The following is a 14,604-nucleotide window of genomic DNA, read 5'->3' as shown; positions in this document are numbered from 1 at the left end:
CAGTTCCTAACACGGAGGGTACGGTCCGGATAACTGGTCCTGCTCTATGAAGAACGCCTCTACTCAATTTGAATTATAGAAATAAAGAAGGATAAAATTATTGTATAATTTTCCGTAAGTTCGAGTGAGGACTTTTTTCTCTCCTGAGTTATAAATTATGTGGATGGTGTTTTGTGGAAAACTTCCCCATTCAACTGATATTATTTTATCTTTTTATCTGTAACTTCGTTTTCTTTTGACACAAAACTTGCAAAAAGCTGTATTACTTGTCTATTTTTATCCTGCGAATGTTTTCTGTGGTCGGTCTCTCTGTAGCGTTTGTGGGCGAATGATGAACATCTAAAAATATAATTTAGCATTTATTTTCGTTTTCGTATTATAATGGTTTACGTCTCGGAACACGTCTTGAAATAGCTTTATTCATTAATTCCAACAGTACTACATTGTTGAAACGTGCTGGGCGCCTCCATTTGATGAAGAAAATTTATTTCTAGAAATCCTAAATGAATCATCTTTGGTCCATAAAATTGAAATAATATCAAATCGTGTTTGTGCAAAATCTTTCATTCTTCAAACAGATCTAAAACCGGTATCAGGGCCCAGGGCCTTCCGCCATCATGTCGTCCGTGAAGGTGGCGGTCCGTGTGCGACCCTTCAACTCCCGGGAAATCGCCCGGGAGTCAAAATGCATCATCGAAATGGCTGGCAACACGACCTGCATCACAAACCCGAAGGTACCGCCCGGTTCGAGCGAATCGGTCAAACGCTTCAACTACGATTACTCCTACTGGTCACACGATGTAAGCAACGGATTTGTAGTCAACTAGCGGACAAACACGGTAGAATATTAACACGTTCTCCTTCACTTTCATGTCACAGCCACGCGATTTGGAATTCTCTACACAAGCCATGGTGTACTCCGACATTGGCGAGGAAATGTTGCAACACTCGTTCGACGGCTACAACGTTTGCATATTCGCGTACGGACAAACGGGCGCTGGCAAATCGTACACCATGATGGGCAAACAGGAAGATGGCCAGGAGGGCGTGATACCGATGATCTGTAAGGATCTGTTCCGCCGAATACAGGAAACAGAAAGTGACGATCTGAAGTACTCGGTGGAGGTGTCGTACATGGAGATTTATTGCGAACGCGTTAGAGATCTGCTGAACCCGAAAAACAAAGGAAATCTAAAGGTGCGCGAACATCCGCTGCTCGGTCCTTACGTAGAAGATCTATCCAAACTGGCTGTCACGTCCTACCAAGACATACACGACCTGATCGATGAGGGCAACAAAGCACGGTAATTGCTTTTTGTTGTAGCGCTCATTCTTAATGTATCGTTCTTACGGAGGGGGTTTTTTTTTTTTTGGTCTCGTGGTACATTTGCTTCACAGTACTGTGGCCGCCACTAACATGAACGAAACGAGCTCAAGATCGCACGCTGTGTTTACGATTTTCTTCACCCAAAAGCGTCAGGATCGCATGACCAGTCTCGAAACGGAGAAAGTTTCGAAAATTAGCCTGGTCGATTTGGCTGGTTCTGAGCGGGCCGATTCGACGGGCGCCAAGGGCACTCGTCTGAAGGAGGGAGCCAACATTAACAAGAGTCTTACCACGCTGGGCAAGGTCATCTCGGCGCTGGCCGAAATTGTAAGTACACTTCAATGTCGTCCCCATTATTTTTCTCTGTTTTAGAGATGTGTTGCAGTTTTAGATGAGCAGCTAGGATTTATTGGTGTATTGTCTGCTCCACGTTTACTGTGGAGTTTTGTGTGCCCGGTGCATTTTGACGTCATTTTACCATTCTTTTTCCCTCAATGTACCCCTGTACCATGCAACTCCTAATTTACTGTAGCAAATATTGATTCGTTTCAAATCTTACTTGTTCTCATTATACCGATATTGCGTTGACGAACATTACCATCATAATCATATTCATCATCATTACGAATTCGTATTCGATACACACTTCGATTACGTCTGCCAAATCAGTCCGTAAGTATTAGATGTTTTGTTTTTTTCGGTGTGAACAAGTTTAGTTTGATTATGGTTTCAAAATGGTTGTAGAATTACGTCATGAAATTGGAATGGAACGTTGGACACGAATGTGTGATGTCTCTTTGTTGAATCATTTTATTTTTTAACGCAAACAAACATTCATTTTAACGCAAACAAACATTGGATATTTTATGGATAGGCATGTTATTTGGTTTACTGTTGCATTTACCGGAAACTATGTGTCCATCCGGATATCTGTGTCGCTGTTTACAAGAGTGTCTTTGTGTAAATTTTACCATTATGAATAATTCATACTAACAATTCTATTTTATCAACAGGCATCAAAGAATAAAAAATCGAAGAAAGCGGATTTCATTCCTTATCGCGATTCGGTGTTGACATGGTTGCTGAGAGAAAATCTTGGCGGTAACTCTAAAACCGCCATGATTGCCGCGATATCGCCGGCCGATATCAACTACGACGAAACACTAAGCACATTGAGGTGAGTATTCAAACAATGTCGGAATATGTGAACATTACAATAATTTCGAAAACCACTCCACAACATCCAACTTAGATATGCCGATCGCGCGAAACAGATCGTCTGCAAGGCTGTCGTCAACGAGGACGCCAATGCGAAACTTATTCGCGAACTCAAGGAAGAAATACAAAAGCTGCGCGAGCTTCTCAAAGCCGAAGGTATCGAGGTGCAGGAAGGTGAGTTTAATCGTGCGTCAGCGTATCGGAGCTTGAACAGGTTGCCACTGTTAGACGCTTGCCGACATCCCAACCTTACTTCCCTTGTTTGCCACTGCGTTGGGATGCAAATTCTTTTTCTTCCAAAACGGAACACTTGTTAAATGTTTTCATACTTACTGTTCATATCATTGAAAGTTCCGATCAGTGGGATCTTCATTTGAATTTAATGTTAAAGAGTTCCTCCCCCATTTCACCATTTCCCGTTCACATCATCACGTCCAAATTTTCTGCCAACCACCGTTTGCTCGATTGTTATCCCTATCAACCATGTTTGGAATGCGTTATTTCGGCCGTTTCTTTTCAAACCTATCGTTTTGAGTTTGTTCTTTGTGCGATTGTGTTTTGGTTAGGTTATGGGAAGCAAAATTTAAAATCGAAACCATCGCTGCTCACTCGTTCCAAATTTAAAAGCAACCATTACCAAAGCTTAGGAGCATTTATTTCATTCATACTGCTTGAACACATTTCCACACTTGGTTGATCCAAAATCGGATTCTTGCGCCGCTAGCGACGATTGGGGAGGAAAAGATATGAAACAACACAAGTAAACGACACCACCCGTACATGAACCATGGTTTGCAAATATGAAGCTTGGCCGATGCTAGCTGCTTTTGCAATTATTCCTCACCACCCAATAGCCCAACGGTGTTGAACTGTGAATTTTTAATCACACTTGTACTACACTTTTCATGTAGGACCGGACGGTAAAGTGGTTTGTGAAAAGCGAGATGCTAATAGTAAGTAGAGATTACCGTCGAACGCTATAAGATACAGTTATGCCTATCGTATTTAAAGGAAAATAAACTGTCTTTTTTATGTTTTCTATTGGTTGTTTTTCTTTTCTTTTCTCTCTACCTCTGTGATACGATTTTGTTTTTTTTTTTGTCACAAATAATACATCTACATCACATTATCATAAAATCATAGACCATAGCTTTGGTTTGTGTTTATCGTTCGTTATCATTTGCTGGCTTTGTCTGTAACGAGCTGTGAAGAGTTCGTTTGTACAAAAAAAAAAAAAAGATTGCACTGCAATAGTGCTATTTTTGTGTATCAAGATTGTGCGTGAAAACGCGACCGTACGAGCTTCATCAATGTGCTGCCCGAAATGAGAATGTGTTTACCTCATTTGAAGTGCGCATGCTATAATATGCTTTGATGCCTAACGAACAGCTCCGACCGTTCTTGAAGCGTACTATGTAATGCTTCTGTGAATATGTTTGAAAACATTTGTCTCCCATATACTTGTACTTCGCCACACTACACGCGCTTTATTTTGTGTACATTTATATTTGCTTATCATTTGCACGCGAACTCATACAACAACATGCACTTAGCAACATAAATATTTCATTTATCAGTGTGTATCATTATTTCTTAATTTTCGATGTCCAAACGGGTTGTACAAAATGAACAATTACGACCAAATTACATGAAAGTTTAAACTTTTCCTTTCCTGGCTTCATACACTAAAAACACACCACATTTGTTCAACCCAGCGGCGTTTTGGTGTAAAGATTGTCGAATTACGAATATTTCAATCGCTATAACTCTTTGTACGCTCTTCCGTTTTCATTTTTTGTGTGGATAGTTTTGGATTTGTGGTCATTACATCCAAAGGAGTTTGAGTTTCAATCAAAATTTTATAAATCCGTATTTTGGCTGAAGTATTCGATATACAAACCTTTTTTTGAAACAATTATCTGATTTACTTACTAACCTTCGTTTCAATGACCGAAAATACACCCTTACCAGCTATAACCACGGGTAGTTAATACATTTTGTCTAGGAATTAGCATAATTTAGCATAAGAAAGGTATATAATTTTTAATCTACTTATCATATTTGCATAAAATTTTCAAGAAAGATGAGGCTGTTTGTTGTCTTAGTATTAAAATCTAGTTCATATTTTCAAAAAATCTTCTTCTATTATTTTTTTTGTTTTAAAAGCTTGTAACATCTATATTTCCAGTAGCTTGATACTTCTTTTTACAACATCAAATAATCAATTTATACAGACTATAAAAAATAGGCGAAAAAGTGTTGGATGTTATGGTTCCAAATAGTTCAAACTAATCTAATCAAACTAATTATTCATTTTTGTATAATTCAAGTAATTACACAGGCACACGGAATTGATTGTTATAAATTATTTTTTCATCGTCGTATGCCGAACATGCATTGAATCTCTTCTAAAAGAGTCTCTTTTACTGAAAAAAAGACTGATCAGCTGAGACTATTTGAAGTCATATCCTAATTTAACTATTTCATTCCACAAAAGCCTTACATAAGAAATTTTAAATATCAAACAAAAACTCTGATTAGCGAAAAGTTGCTTTGCGCAGATGCAAGTGGAAGCGAAAAATAAATGAATAAAAGAATTTTTAAAATCTCAACCAAATTTTATTTGCTGGACAGCAGAAGTAGTCTCTTCTTTCGTCAAATATTTATACAAATACGACGAGCAGATCAACAGATACAAGCTTGATAATACGACAAAATACATACACCAATAAAAAAATATGACTTACTCGTTTGTGGGTTAGGTGGTTCTAGAAAATAGGGGAATAAATTGAACATAAAATTAAAAGTATATTTAAAAAAAATACAAAAATCAGGCTTTTCGCTTTATGATAGAAAAAAATGTTTTTCTAGGCATCCCAAAAGTTTCATCCTGAGATAGCTCTATTATATTGAAAGTTTTTGCAAAATAAAAATGCATAACATACACTGGTAGGTGGTCATTGAAATAAAGGTTAACAAGAAAAGAAATTCAATCTTCTACCACACAAGTCGCCACATAATGTAGTATATTTAAATTTTTCCAAAATCCACTACGGATACGTTTCTCCATTTCCATTCACGAAATATTTGGCCAATTATTGGTAACATGTATTACGTTTTCATGTTCCATTGCTTTTCCTTGCAGAGGACGAATGTCTCATCAAGTCGGACAAAATCGAGTCAGTTGGCGGTGTCGTCATTACCGAGGAAGGTGAAGATGGCGAGAAGAAGATTCATTCGCCGAATCGCAATCGCAAACGCACCGGTTCAAGCACGGAAATGGCAGTTGATCAGCTGCAGGCAAGCGAAAAGCTTATCGCCGAGCTGAATGAAACATGGGAAGAGAAGTTGAAGCGAACGGAGCAGATTCGTGTGCAGCGGGAAGCCGTCTTTGCCGAGATGGGTGTGGCCGTAAAGGAGGACGGTATTACTGTCGGTGTGTTCTCGCCGAAGAAATCGCCCCATCTGGTGAATCTCAACGAGGATCCAACACTGTCCGAGTGTTTGCTGTACTACATTAAGGACGGTACGTACTAATCACCTCACCCCCGGGCGAGGAATAGTTTTCGGTGATCGGAAGACGATAATTAAATTTGCCATCTCCACAGGACTTACCCGTCTCGGTACATCGGAAGCGAACGTACCGCAGGACATTCAACTGTCCGGCTCGCACATCTTGAAGGAGCACTGTGTGTTCGAGAACAAGGATGGCGTGGTTACGCTGGTACCGCACAAGGATGCGCTGGTGTACGTGAACGGTCGAAAGGTAATCGAACCGGAGGTATTGCAAACTGGTTCACGCGTTATCCTGGGACGCAATCATGTGTTCCGGTTCACGCACCCGGAGCAAGCGCGTGAGAAGCGTGAAAAAAATAAAGAGGTCGATGTGTGCGAAACGCCGGGCAACAGTGGCGAGATTGCTGACTGGAACTTTGCCCAGTGTGAATTGCTGGAAAAGCAAGGCATCGATTTGAAGGCGGAGATGGAAAAGCGTTTGCTGGCGCTAGAGGAACAGTACAAGCGCGAAAAGCGGGCTGCCGACCAGGAGTTTGAAGAGCAACGCAAGGTAGGAACGATTTAACGTTAAATTACCGTTTGTGTTATAGTTTAACGCATTTTTCATCTTCACTTGGGCAGACGTATGAGGCCAGAATCGATGCACTTCAGAAGCAAGTTGAAGAACAGTCCATGACAATGTCGATGTACAGCAGCTACAGTCCTGAAGATTTCCACCAAGAAGAGGACATCTTTGGTAAATTATTGGATAGTGATTGGAAGGGGGAAGGATGGTTGGATAATATTATATTTTTTCGTCATGCAGTCAATCCACTTTTCGAGTCCTGTTGGACAGCACGCGAAGCCGGGTTAGCCGCATGGGCATTCCGAAAATGGCGTTACCATCAGTTTACGTCACTTCGTGATGATCTCTGGGGCAATGCAATATTCCTGAAGGAAGCCAATGCAATTTCGGTTGAATTGAAGAAGAAGGTAAGACTGAATAATTCATTTCTACTCTACAGTTCGCTCAATATGACTTGTTTGTTTTCCCGATCCGACTCTGTTCTATTAGGTTCAATTCCAGTTCACGCTTCTGACAGACACTCTGTACTCTCCGCTGCCACCGGAATTGACACCCGCACCGGCCGTAGGAGCCCTGACAAACGGTGGTCAGGAAGATGAGTTTGGCCAGACGCCCATTCCAAGAACGATTGTGGCGGTAGAAGTTACCGATACAAAGAATGGAGCTACCCACTACTGGAGTCTGGAAAAGTTGCGGTAAGCATAAAAATGTTACAAATGATCATTGCTTTCGTGCGAGTATTATTTTGCTCGTCATGTGCCATTAGCATTGAGCTCTATTTAAATGACGCATTTAGAATCAATTTAGAGCAGAACATCCTCAAAGGCACAAACACATAAAATACATTGCCAATCCATACTACAGATTTCGATCGATACATCAGCATCCCTGCATTGTTTTCTTGCAACAAAGATTCGAATTTGCTCTAATTAGTTATAGATTATTTACTTTAAAGTTGCGCATACATTTTTCACGTCACTTGAAACTTTGCTTGAATTTGAGTACGCAGTTAACCGACGACTTGGCGTGCATTTTTTTTAAACACATTGGTTTTTAGTTCATCTTAACAGCATTTCATATAGGCTTTTGGGTTTTTTGGTTGTTTAATGTTACTTCTCTCTTTCTTTTTTGCTATTGTTGACTTCGTTTAACATGCATTGTCCTATGGCAATTAACACTGCTAAACTCTGGCCATCCAATTGGTGTTACGCCTTCCCCGTATTCCATGTACTGGTTGCTAACTGATGCTACTGCGAATATTTTGGCCGCATCCAATTGGACAGGTATCGGTTGGAACTGATGCGGCAAATCTATAATACATCCGACACTTCTCCGGAGCTGATGAGCTTTGTGCTCGAGCTGTCCAGTGGTGAGCACACACCGGAGTATACCGGCACACAGTATCCAGGGTTCGCACAACCGCCGATGTCGGCCTCGAGTCAACAGGACCATCAGTTACTGGAACATCCTGCGGCAGCACGGTTGTTGGCGGGACTAGCGCCTAACTGTGATGCTAGCAAATGTTTGACCTCACCAACGAATTCGGTTTCATCCAACTCGTCATCATCCGGTGGTACTGCATCGCCACCTTCACCGCCGTCCGTTATCTACGACGGAGGTGCAGTTATGCCCGCCAGTAGCGGTGGTTGTGGCAAAGCAGGCACGAGACTAACTCTGGCTAATTTGATGCCTTCTAGGTTAGCAGAAACATTTCCGCATGCAATTAATATAAGGGCTCAATAGTTGTGCAGTGTTGTGTGTGTGTGCCTGGGACATCACTTCCCAAGCTGATCAATTATGTTGCTTTTAATTGATCTTCATTTTTGTAGAGTAAACGATTACCCTTATGTCTACTATTGTTGATATAGATAATGTATCGCCGCTTCGCTGCTTTTCGCTTTAAGGAGAGATATGTGTTCGCTTTCTTCGGTGCTTATCTTACACAATGCGCGTACTACTATTATTCATGATGATGAAAAAACAAAAAGTGATTTTACAGCTTTTGCTATGATATTATTATATCGCTCGTCGGCGAAATAATTGTCTTGGGTGTTCATATTCGTAATATACTTTATTTATTCATACTCTAATTGATCCCGGTTAGATTTAAAGCTTAAAATTGAATTATTACAGAAAATTGTCCTATGATACAAAATACCGTTGGAGAATGAATCCTCAATGTATGTAGCGGAAGCAATTTATACTGGAACTTACTTAAAGTCGTTTTAAAAAAAGCTGAATTTACTTTCATGGTCATCATGGACTGAAGAATTGACCATTATTCATTAAATTTAATTTACTGTATCTCGTCATGGGTATAAACAATTATGTATATTTATTTGGTCGTCCAATTGATTTGTTGCTTTACAAATACAATAGAGCTCACTTGCCTCTATGGCACATTTGCTCAAATATTACTAAGCAAAGCTATAAAAATGGGGTATATTACTAGGCTTTTTCACGCTTTCGATTTTTTCGCTTCCATTGATTTAAACATCAACTACATACTATGCATGAAAATTATACATTATTCATAACTATACGTACAGTATATTAAGCACAACTTACATGCAAATCGTATTACATTCACCAACATCAAGCCTTTGAGGATTCGGTTAGAGTGATTGCAAAAATACTAACAAAAATGGGAATAATCCTGTACATAGCTTTATGAAAATTTGGTTTGCATTTCGATTGAATCGCGCATACTTTAATGCGATGTTAAATGGCAGCACTATGACATACATAGGTCGGTGTAAATGTTGATATAGTGCAGACATTTAACATTGGGCCATATAATGCATATGCATATGTTCACTTCTTCTGTTCGTAAAAATATTATGTCTGCATTATTGGAAAGCAATATACTGTAATGATTATACTTATGTCATACAATTTCTGTACTTCTAGGCAACGTCTCGAACTGATGCGTGAGATGTATCACAATGAAGCCGAGCTCAGCCCAACATCACCGGATTACAACGTTGAAAGTTTAACCGGCGGTGATCCGTTCTATGATCGTTTTCCGTGGTTCCGGATGGTCGGCAGGTATGACTAGGTACAGCAACATTGAATCGTTTATGTTTAAATTAATTGTTTTTTTTTTATTACAGATCGTTCGTTTACTTGAGCAACCTACTGTATCCGGTTCCTCTAGTGCACAAGGTGGCGATTGTGAATGAACGTGGCGACGTCCGTGGGTATCTGCGCGTTGCCGTACAACCCGTGATGGATGAAGAGAATGCGGACTTTAACAACGGCGTTAAGCAATCCGCTCGCATCTTGTTCGATGAGGAACAAAACGGACAGCATAAGGTGCCAAAGATCCGCACCATTCCCGATAAGGATGAAAAGTACATCGAGGGAGGCAACGAAATGGGCACTAAGTTGGAGGAATTGGAGCAGGAAGACGCAGATTCCGGACGTGGTGATTCGAGCGTTGCTTCCGAGCTGCACGAATCGAACGACCAGGAACCGGGCGAACATTTGCAACCGGGCAAAGAGTTTACCTTCCGTGTGACCGTACTGCAGGCGACGGGCATTGCTGCCGAGTATGCCGATATATTCTGTCAGTTTAAGTAAGTTAACGAGTGGTTGATGAAATTTCGAAAGCTTAAATCTAACACGTGTACTATTACCGTAGCTTTTTGCATCGACACGAGGAAGCATTTTCAACGGAACCGGTAAAGAACTCTGGCTCGGGAGCACCGCTTGGATTCTATCACGTACAAAATGTAAGCTATTGGAATGTAATCAATCACCAACAACAAAAAAAAGACGACTCCGTTTGCTTGCCCTTCTTTCAACAGATCACAGTCCCGGTAACGAAATCTTTCATCGAATATCTGAAAACACAACCGATAGTTTTCAAGGTGTTCGGTCACTATCAGCACCACCCGTTGCACAAGGATGCCAAGCAAGACTGTCAGATTACTAGGCCTCCACCAAGGCGCATGTTGCCGCCGAGCATTCCGATCAGCCAACCGGTTCGCAGCCCCAAGTTTGGACCATTACCGTGCCCACCATCATCGACGGTGTTGGCGAAGCATGATGTCCTCGTATGGTTCGAAATCTGTGAACTGGCTCCGAACGGTGAATATGTACCGGCGGTCGTCGACCACAGCGACGATCTGCCTTGCCGTGGACTATTTTTGCTTCACCAGGGCATTCAAAGGCGCATCCGTATCACGATCGTCCACGAGCCGACACCTGAAGTCAAATGGAAGGATATACGCGAACTAGTTGTCGGACGTATTCGCAACCAGCCGGAACCGGCCGAGGATGAGGATTCGGACTCGTGCGTCTTGTCGCTCGGATTGTTCCCGGGCGAGGTTTTGGAGGTCCCTGGAGATGATCGGTCGTTCTTCCGCTTCGAAGCTGCCTGGGACTCGAGTCTGCACAATTCGGCATTGCTCAACCGTGTTACACAAACGGGTGAACAGATTTACATAACGCTGAGCGCATATCTTGAGGTAAGGATTGCCATTTACATGCACTTGTAACACTTACGAATTGCTCATGCTAAATCGTCAATTCTTACTTGACAGCTTGATAACTGTGCTCGACCGGCCATCATTACGAAGGATCTCAGCATGATTATCTACGGTCGTGACGCTCGCACTGGACCACGTTCGCTTAAGCATCTGTTCTCGGGACAGTATCGCAATCCGGAAGCCAATCGCCTGTCGGGCGTGTATGAGCTTTCGCTGAGAAGAGCTTCTGAAGCAGGTAGTCCAGGTAGAACTGTGCTAGTGTGTAGAGAGACTGAGCAAAGAAAAATGAACGACTCTGTTATTTTGTAGTTAATTTTGTCATGCCTCATAAGAGCTTTTAACACGTTTATTTTTTCAGTTTTAGCTTCCTACGTGATGATAAGCATGATGATATTATTTTGATAATGTAGAGTTGTTGAAGATGATTCATTTTGAAGATTATACATCTATTATTCATTAGCAGAAGTTGGGACAAGTGTGCCATAGGGGTGGGCACGTGAGGCACCTAGTATTTTTACAGTAAAAATTCAGTTAGACGACCGAGTGAGTGTGCAAAGTTTTTGATTCACAGATACACTTGACCCAATTTCCGGCAGACGTTAAATGATGAGCTTACATAATGCACCTATGAATGCAAGTTATATTTTTTAGTTCAAACTGTGCTAGAATTATTTCATGAATCGCGTGCATCGTGAAGTACTTTTATTTGATTTTATATCGCTTTTAAACTTTACATGCTTTCTCATTTCTTTTTAACGCTTTTGGACCTACCACGTGACTAAATTGCATTTAAATCCTCCATCAGGTGTTCAACGTCGACAGCGCCGTGTTCTGGATACCAGCTCCACCTATGTGCGGGGTGAGGAGAATCTACACGGCTGGCGTCCTCGCGGAGACTCACTCATCTTCGACCATCAGTGGGAACTGGAGAAGCTGACACGGTTGGAGGAGGTTGGTCGCGTAAGACATCTGCTGCTGCTGCGCGAACGACTCGGAATGGACACGACACCGAACCCAACCACCAAAACAGAAAAGGACGTTTGCAATCTCGCTCAGCGTGCTAGTGCATCGCCGGTGCACATGGTTATTCCACCATCACCGCAAACGCCGGTCAAAGATCAGCAGACACCAGCAATGGTGGAACGGGACCTGTCTGCCCGCGAATCAGAGTTGGTGTGGAAGTGTGTGAAACTAATCCAGGGTCGTATCGGTAATAAGGAACTAGGCGCGGACGGTAATGGCACCAGTGCGCAACCATCCGATGCTTCACCGGGTGACGAGGGATGTGCGGACATGAACGCAAGCTACATTTCAAGTAACTCGATCGAACTGTGCTCACCGGAACGGGTAGATGTACCGAATGGTTGGGAAGCACCGGCACCGGCACCACAAACACAGGAACTGTCACTGCGACTGTATGTGCCAGAGCTGGAGGAAATTCGCGTCAGTCCGGTAGTAGCTCGCAAGGGTTACCTGAACGTGCTCGAACATGGCGGCTCGGGTTGGAAAAAGCGATGGGTAACCGTGCGTCGACCGTACGTTTTTATCTTCCGTTCCGATAAGGATCCGGTGGAACGGGCCGTTTTGAACCTGGCCACCGCACAGGTTGAATGCAGCGAGGATCAGGCAGCGATGGTGAAGGTTCCGAACACATTTAGGTAAGCAGACGCAATGGCAATATGGCTGACCAGACGTACCGCGTTTGGCGGGACAATACCGTTTTTTTTACCAAAAGTTGATGCTCCGTCGTATCCGTTTAAATTCCCAATTTGTCACGTATTTTGATGTCCTGGAAAGCTTTGTTATATTTTCAAATACTAAAGAAAAGTGCAATATGATTTGTTGTCTTCCTTAAAAAAAACCCCTTGTCCCGTTATTTCATCAACTCTCCGTCTGTTTAGCCTATGGTTATATTTTCGGTAGTTATTACAAATATATCTGCTCTCTATATAGCGTTGTCACCAAACACCGAGGATACCTGCTGCAGACACTTGGTGACAAGGAAGTCCACGATTGGTTATACGCAATCAATCCACTGTTGGCTGGCCAAATTAGGTATGCAAAGCTCGCTCGAGAATGGGACCGCAGTACTAACCTCTCGCCAATTCTTTTTTAGATCCCGGCTGGCCAGGAAAAACATTTCCAGCATAAGCAGTAACGGAAGTGGTGCCGGTGATCAGCAACAGGCAACGACGGGCGGGTCCGCACTGGCTGTAGCAGCTGCCCAGGGCAATGGAGGTGGCAGTAGCTCCGGGGGCAAATGAGACACAATAACGATGGAGTCCGTGCTGGTATACTAAACGACTGGGCTGCGGATACTCCTGCTGTGCGGCAGAAAAATGTGCGAAGAACTATAACCACCATTATTCTGAGAGTAAGAATAATATTAGTTTGACGTGCTGCAACCGTCACCACCAAGAAAACCGAAAATCAAACCAAAAATACTTAGTAGTACTCGTTTGTCGTTAATTATCTCTTTCCCGTCTACTTAGTTGTGTCGAAAAGTTTTGGTTTCGAGTTATGAAAATCAAACCACACAACAACAAAAAAAAGAGAAGGAAATAACACAGCTAGACAAATTAACCCATTGACCGTGGAGAGGTGGTATAAAAGGATGAGTAAGATGATTTGACTGGCAGGAATGGAATAATTCCATTGTATGTGTAATAATTGCGACACAATTTAGTTAAAATCGTTCTGTTGCGTACTATTTCGTTACAAGCTTTTACTTCTCAACGGTTCTTCTACGAGGCTGATTAATTTTAGTTTAAAGAAAACGATACTGCTTTGCGCTAAATGTAAGATAGCATGTTTTGTATATAAGAAGAACTATTTTTATCCAGTTTAAAGAAAATGGCAAACTTTTATCATCGTAATCGGTTACAATTATTTTTTTTCCGGTGCTGGATTAAGTTGAAGTATGTCTGCAATCGCACCTCAGGCAGGATCTGATGCTTTTGCCGATCCGTTTGATTTTGTTTCTCTTCACACATTTTGCTCTAGAGAGACTGCAATAAGGCTTACAAAACTAGAACGACTAGACTAGGGTAGGGCACGAACAGCGAAGCTGTCACACTAAAATGCTGCCCTATAAAGAGAATGGCATAAGCGAGACCACAAAGCTAACAGAGGAAAGCTTGCCGGTTCATTGTTGCTACGTTTAGATATCTGATTTACTGTGCTTTTTGCGAAACACCTGTATGGCATTGTTGTTGGTGCTTTCCTTCTTTGCCAGTTTGCTTGAGATGGTTGGGACGAGCGCCGGAGTGTGAGTGTGATTTTTGGGCCCAACAGAGCAATGGGGTTATTGCATTGCAAAAGTATATGTACGCGAGGATTCATGTGGATTTGTGTGATACAATCCGTTTGCTAAAAATCCATTAAACAATGAGCATGATATTAATCAATAGAATAATTAATGTTTAGAGCAAACTGAAGCACACACATACACACACACACGGACAGAAAGAAAGTGTGTTAGATTA

At 41.9% G+C, this 14,604-nt stretch overlaps 1 protein-coding gene across 8 annotated transcripts; it reads left to right on the top strand.

Annotated features, from left to right (window-relative positions):
- The first annotated feature begins 581 nt into the window (after window positions 1-581).
- LOC126568752 (kinesin-like protein unc-104) lies at window positions 582-13,435 on the top strand. 8 transcript variants are annotated; one of them, XM_050225354.1, is made up of 20 exons: window positions 582-800; window positions 880-1,304; window positions 1,399-1,654; window positions 2,341-2,504; window positions 2,580-2,719; window positions 3,457-3,498; window positions 5,691-6,071; window positions 6,154-6,611; window positions 6,683-6,797; window positions 6,867-7,033; window positions 7,116-7,321; window positions 7,910-8,323; window positions 9,537-9,674; window positions 9,740-10,204; window positions 10,270-10,360; window positions 10,436-11,098; window positions 11,174-11,363; window positions 11,925-12,777; window positions 13,073-13,174; window positions 13,236-13,435. In XM_050225354.1, the coding sequence occupies exons 1-20, from the start codon at window positions 618-620 to the stop codon at window positions 13,381-13,383; spliced, it is 5,601 nt and encodes a 1,866-aa protein (XP_050081311.1). In that variant the 5' UTR covers window positions 582-617; the 3' UTR covers window positions 13,384-13,435. The 8 variants fall into 8 exon arrangements, with proteins under 8 accessions (XP_050081311.1, XP_050081312.1, XP_050081309.1 ...); XM_050225355.1 differs by lacking the exon at window positions 3,457-3,498; XM_050225352.1 differs by lacking the exon at window positions 7,910-8,323 and having other exon boundaries at window positions 11,174-11,354.
- Window positions 13,436-14,604: the final 1,169 nt, after the last annotated feature.

This window comes from Anopheles maculipalpis, chromosome 2RL, assembly GCF_943734695.1.
Source record: "Anopheles maculipalpis chromosome 2RL, idAnoMacuDA_375_x, whole genome shotgun sequence".
In the NCBI taxonomy this organism is placed as follows: Eukaryota; Metazoa; Arthropoda; class Insecta; order Diptera; family Culicidae; genus Anopheles; species Anopheles maculipalpis.
This window is presented reverse-complemented; position numbering and strand designations above follow the sequence as displayed.

Bases quoted from the DNA above. Each gene is read 5' to 3' on its own strand.
- LOC126568752 (XM_050225354.1), top strand. From the start codon at position 618: ATGTCGTCCGTGAAGGTGGCGGTCCGTGTGCGACCCTTCAACTCCCGG. The intron at 1,305-1,398 runs GTAATTGCTTTT...TTTGCTTCACAG, and splicing joins GATGAGGGCAACAAAGCACG to TACTGTGGCCGCCACTAACA. The intron at 10,205-10,269 runs GTAAGTTAACGA...CTATTACCGTAG, and splicing joins GATATATTCTGTCAGTTTAA to CTTTTTGCATCGACACGAGG.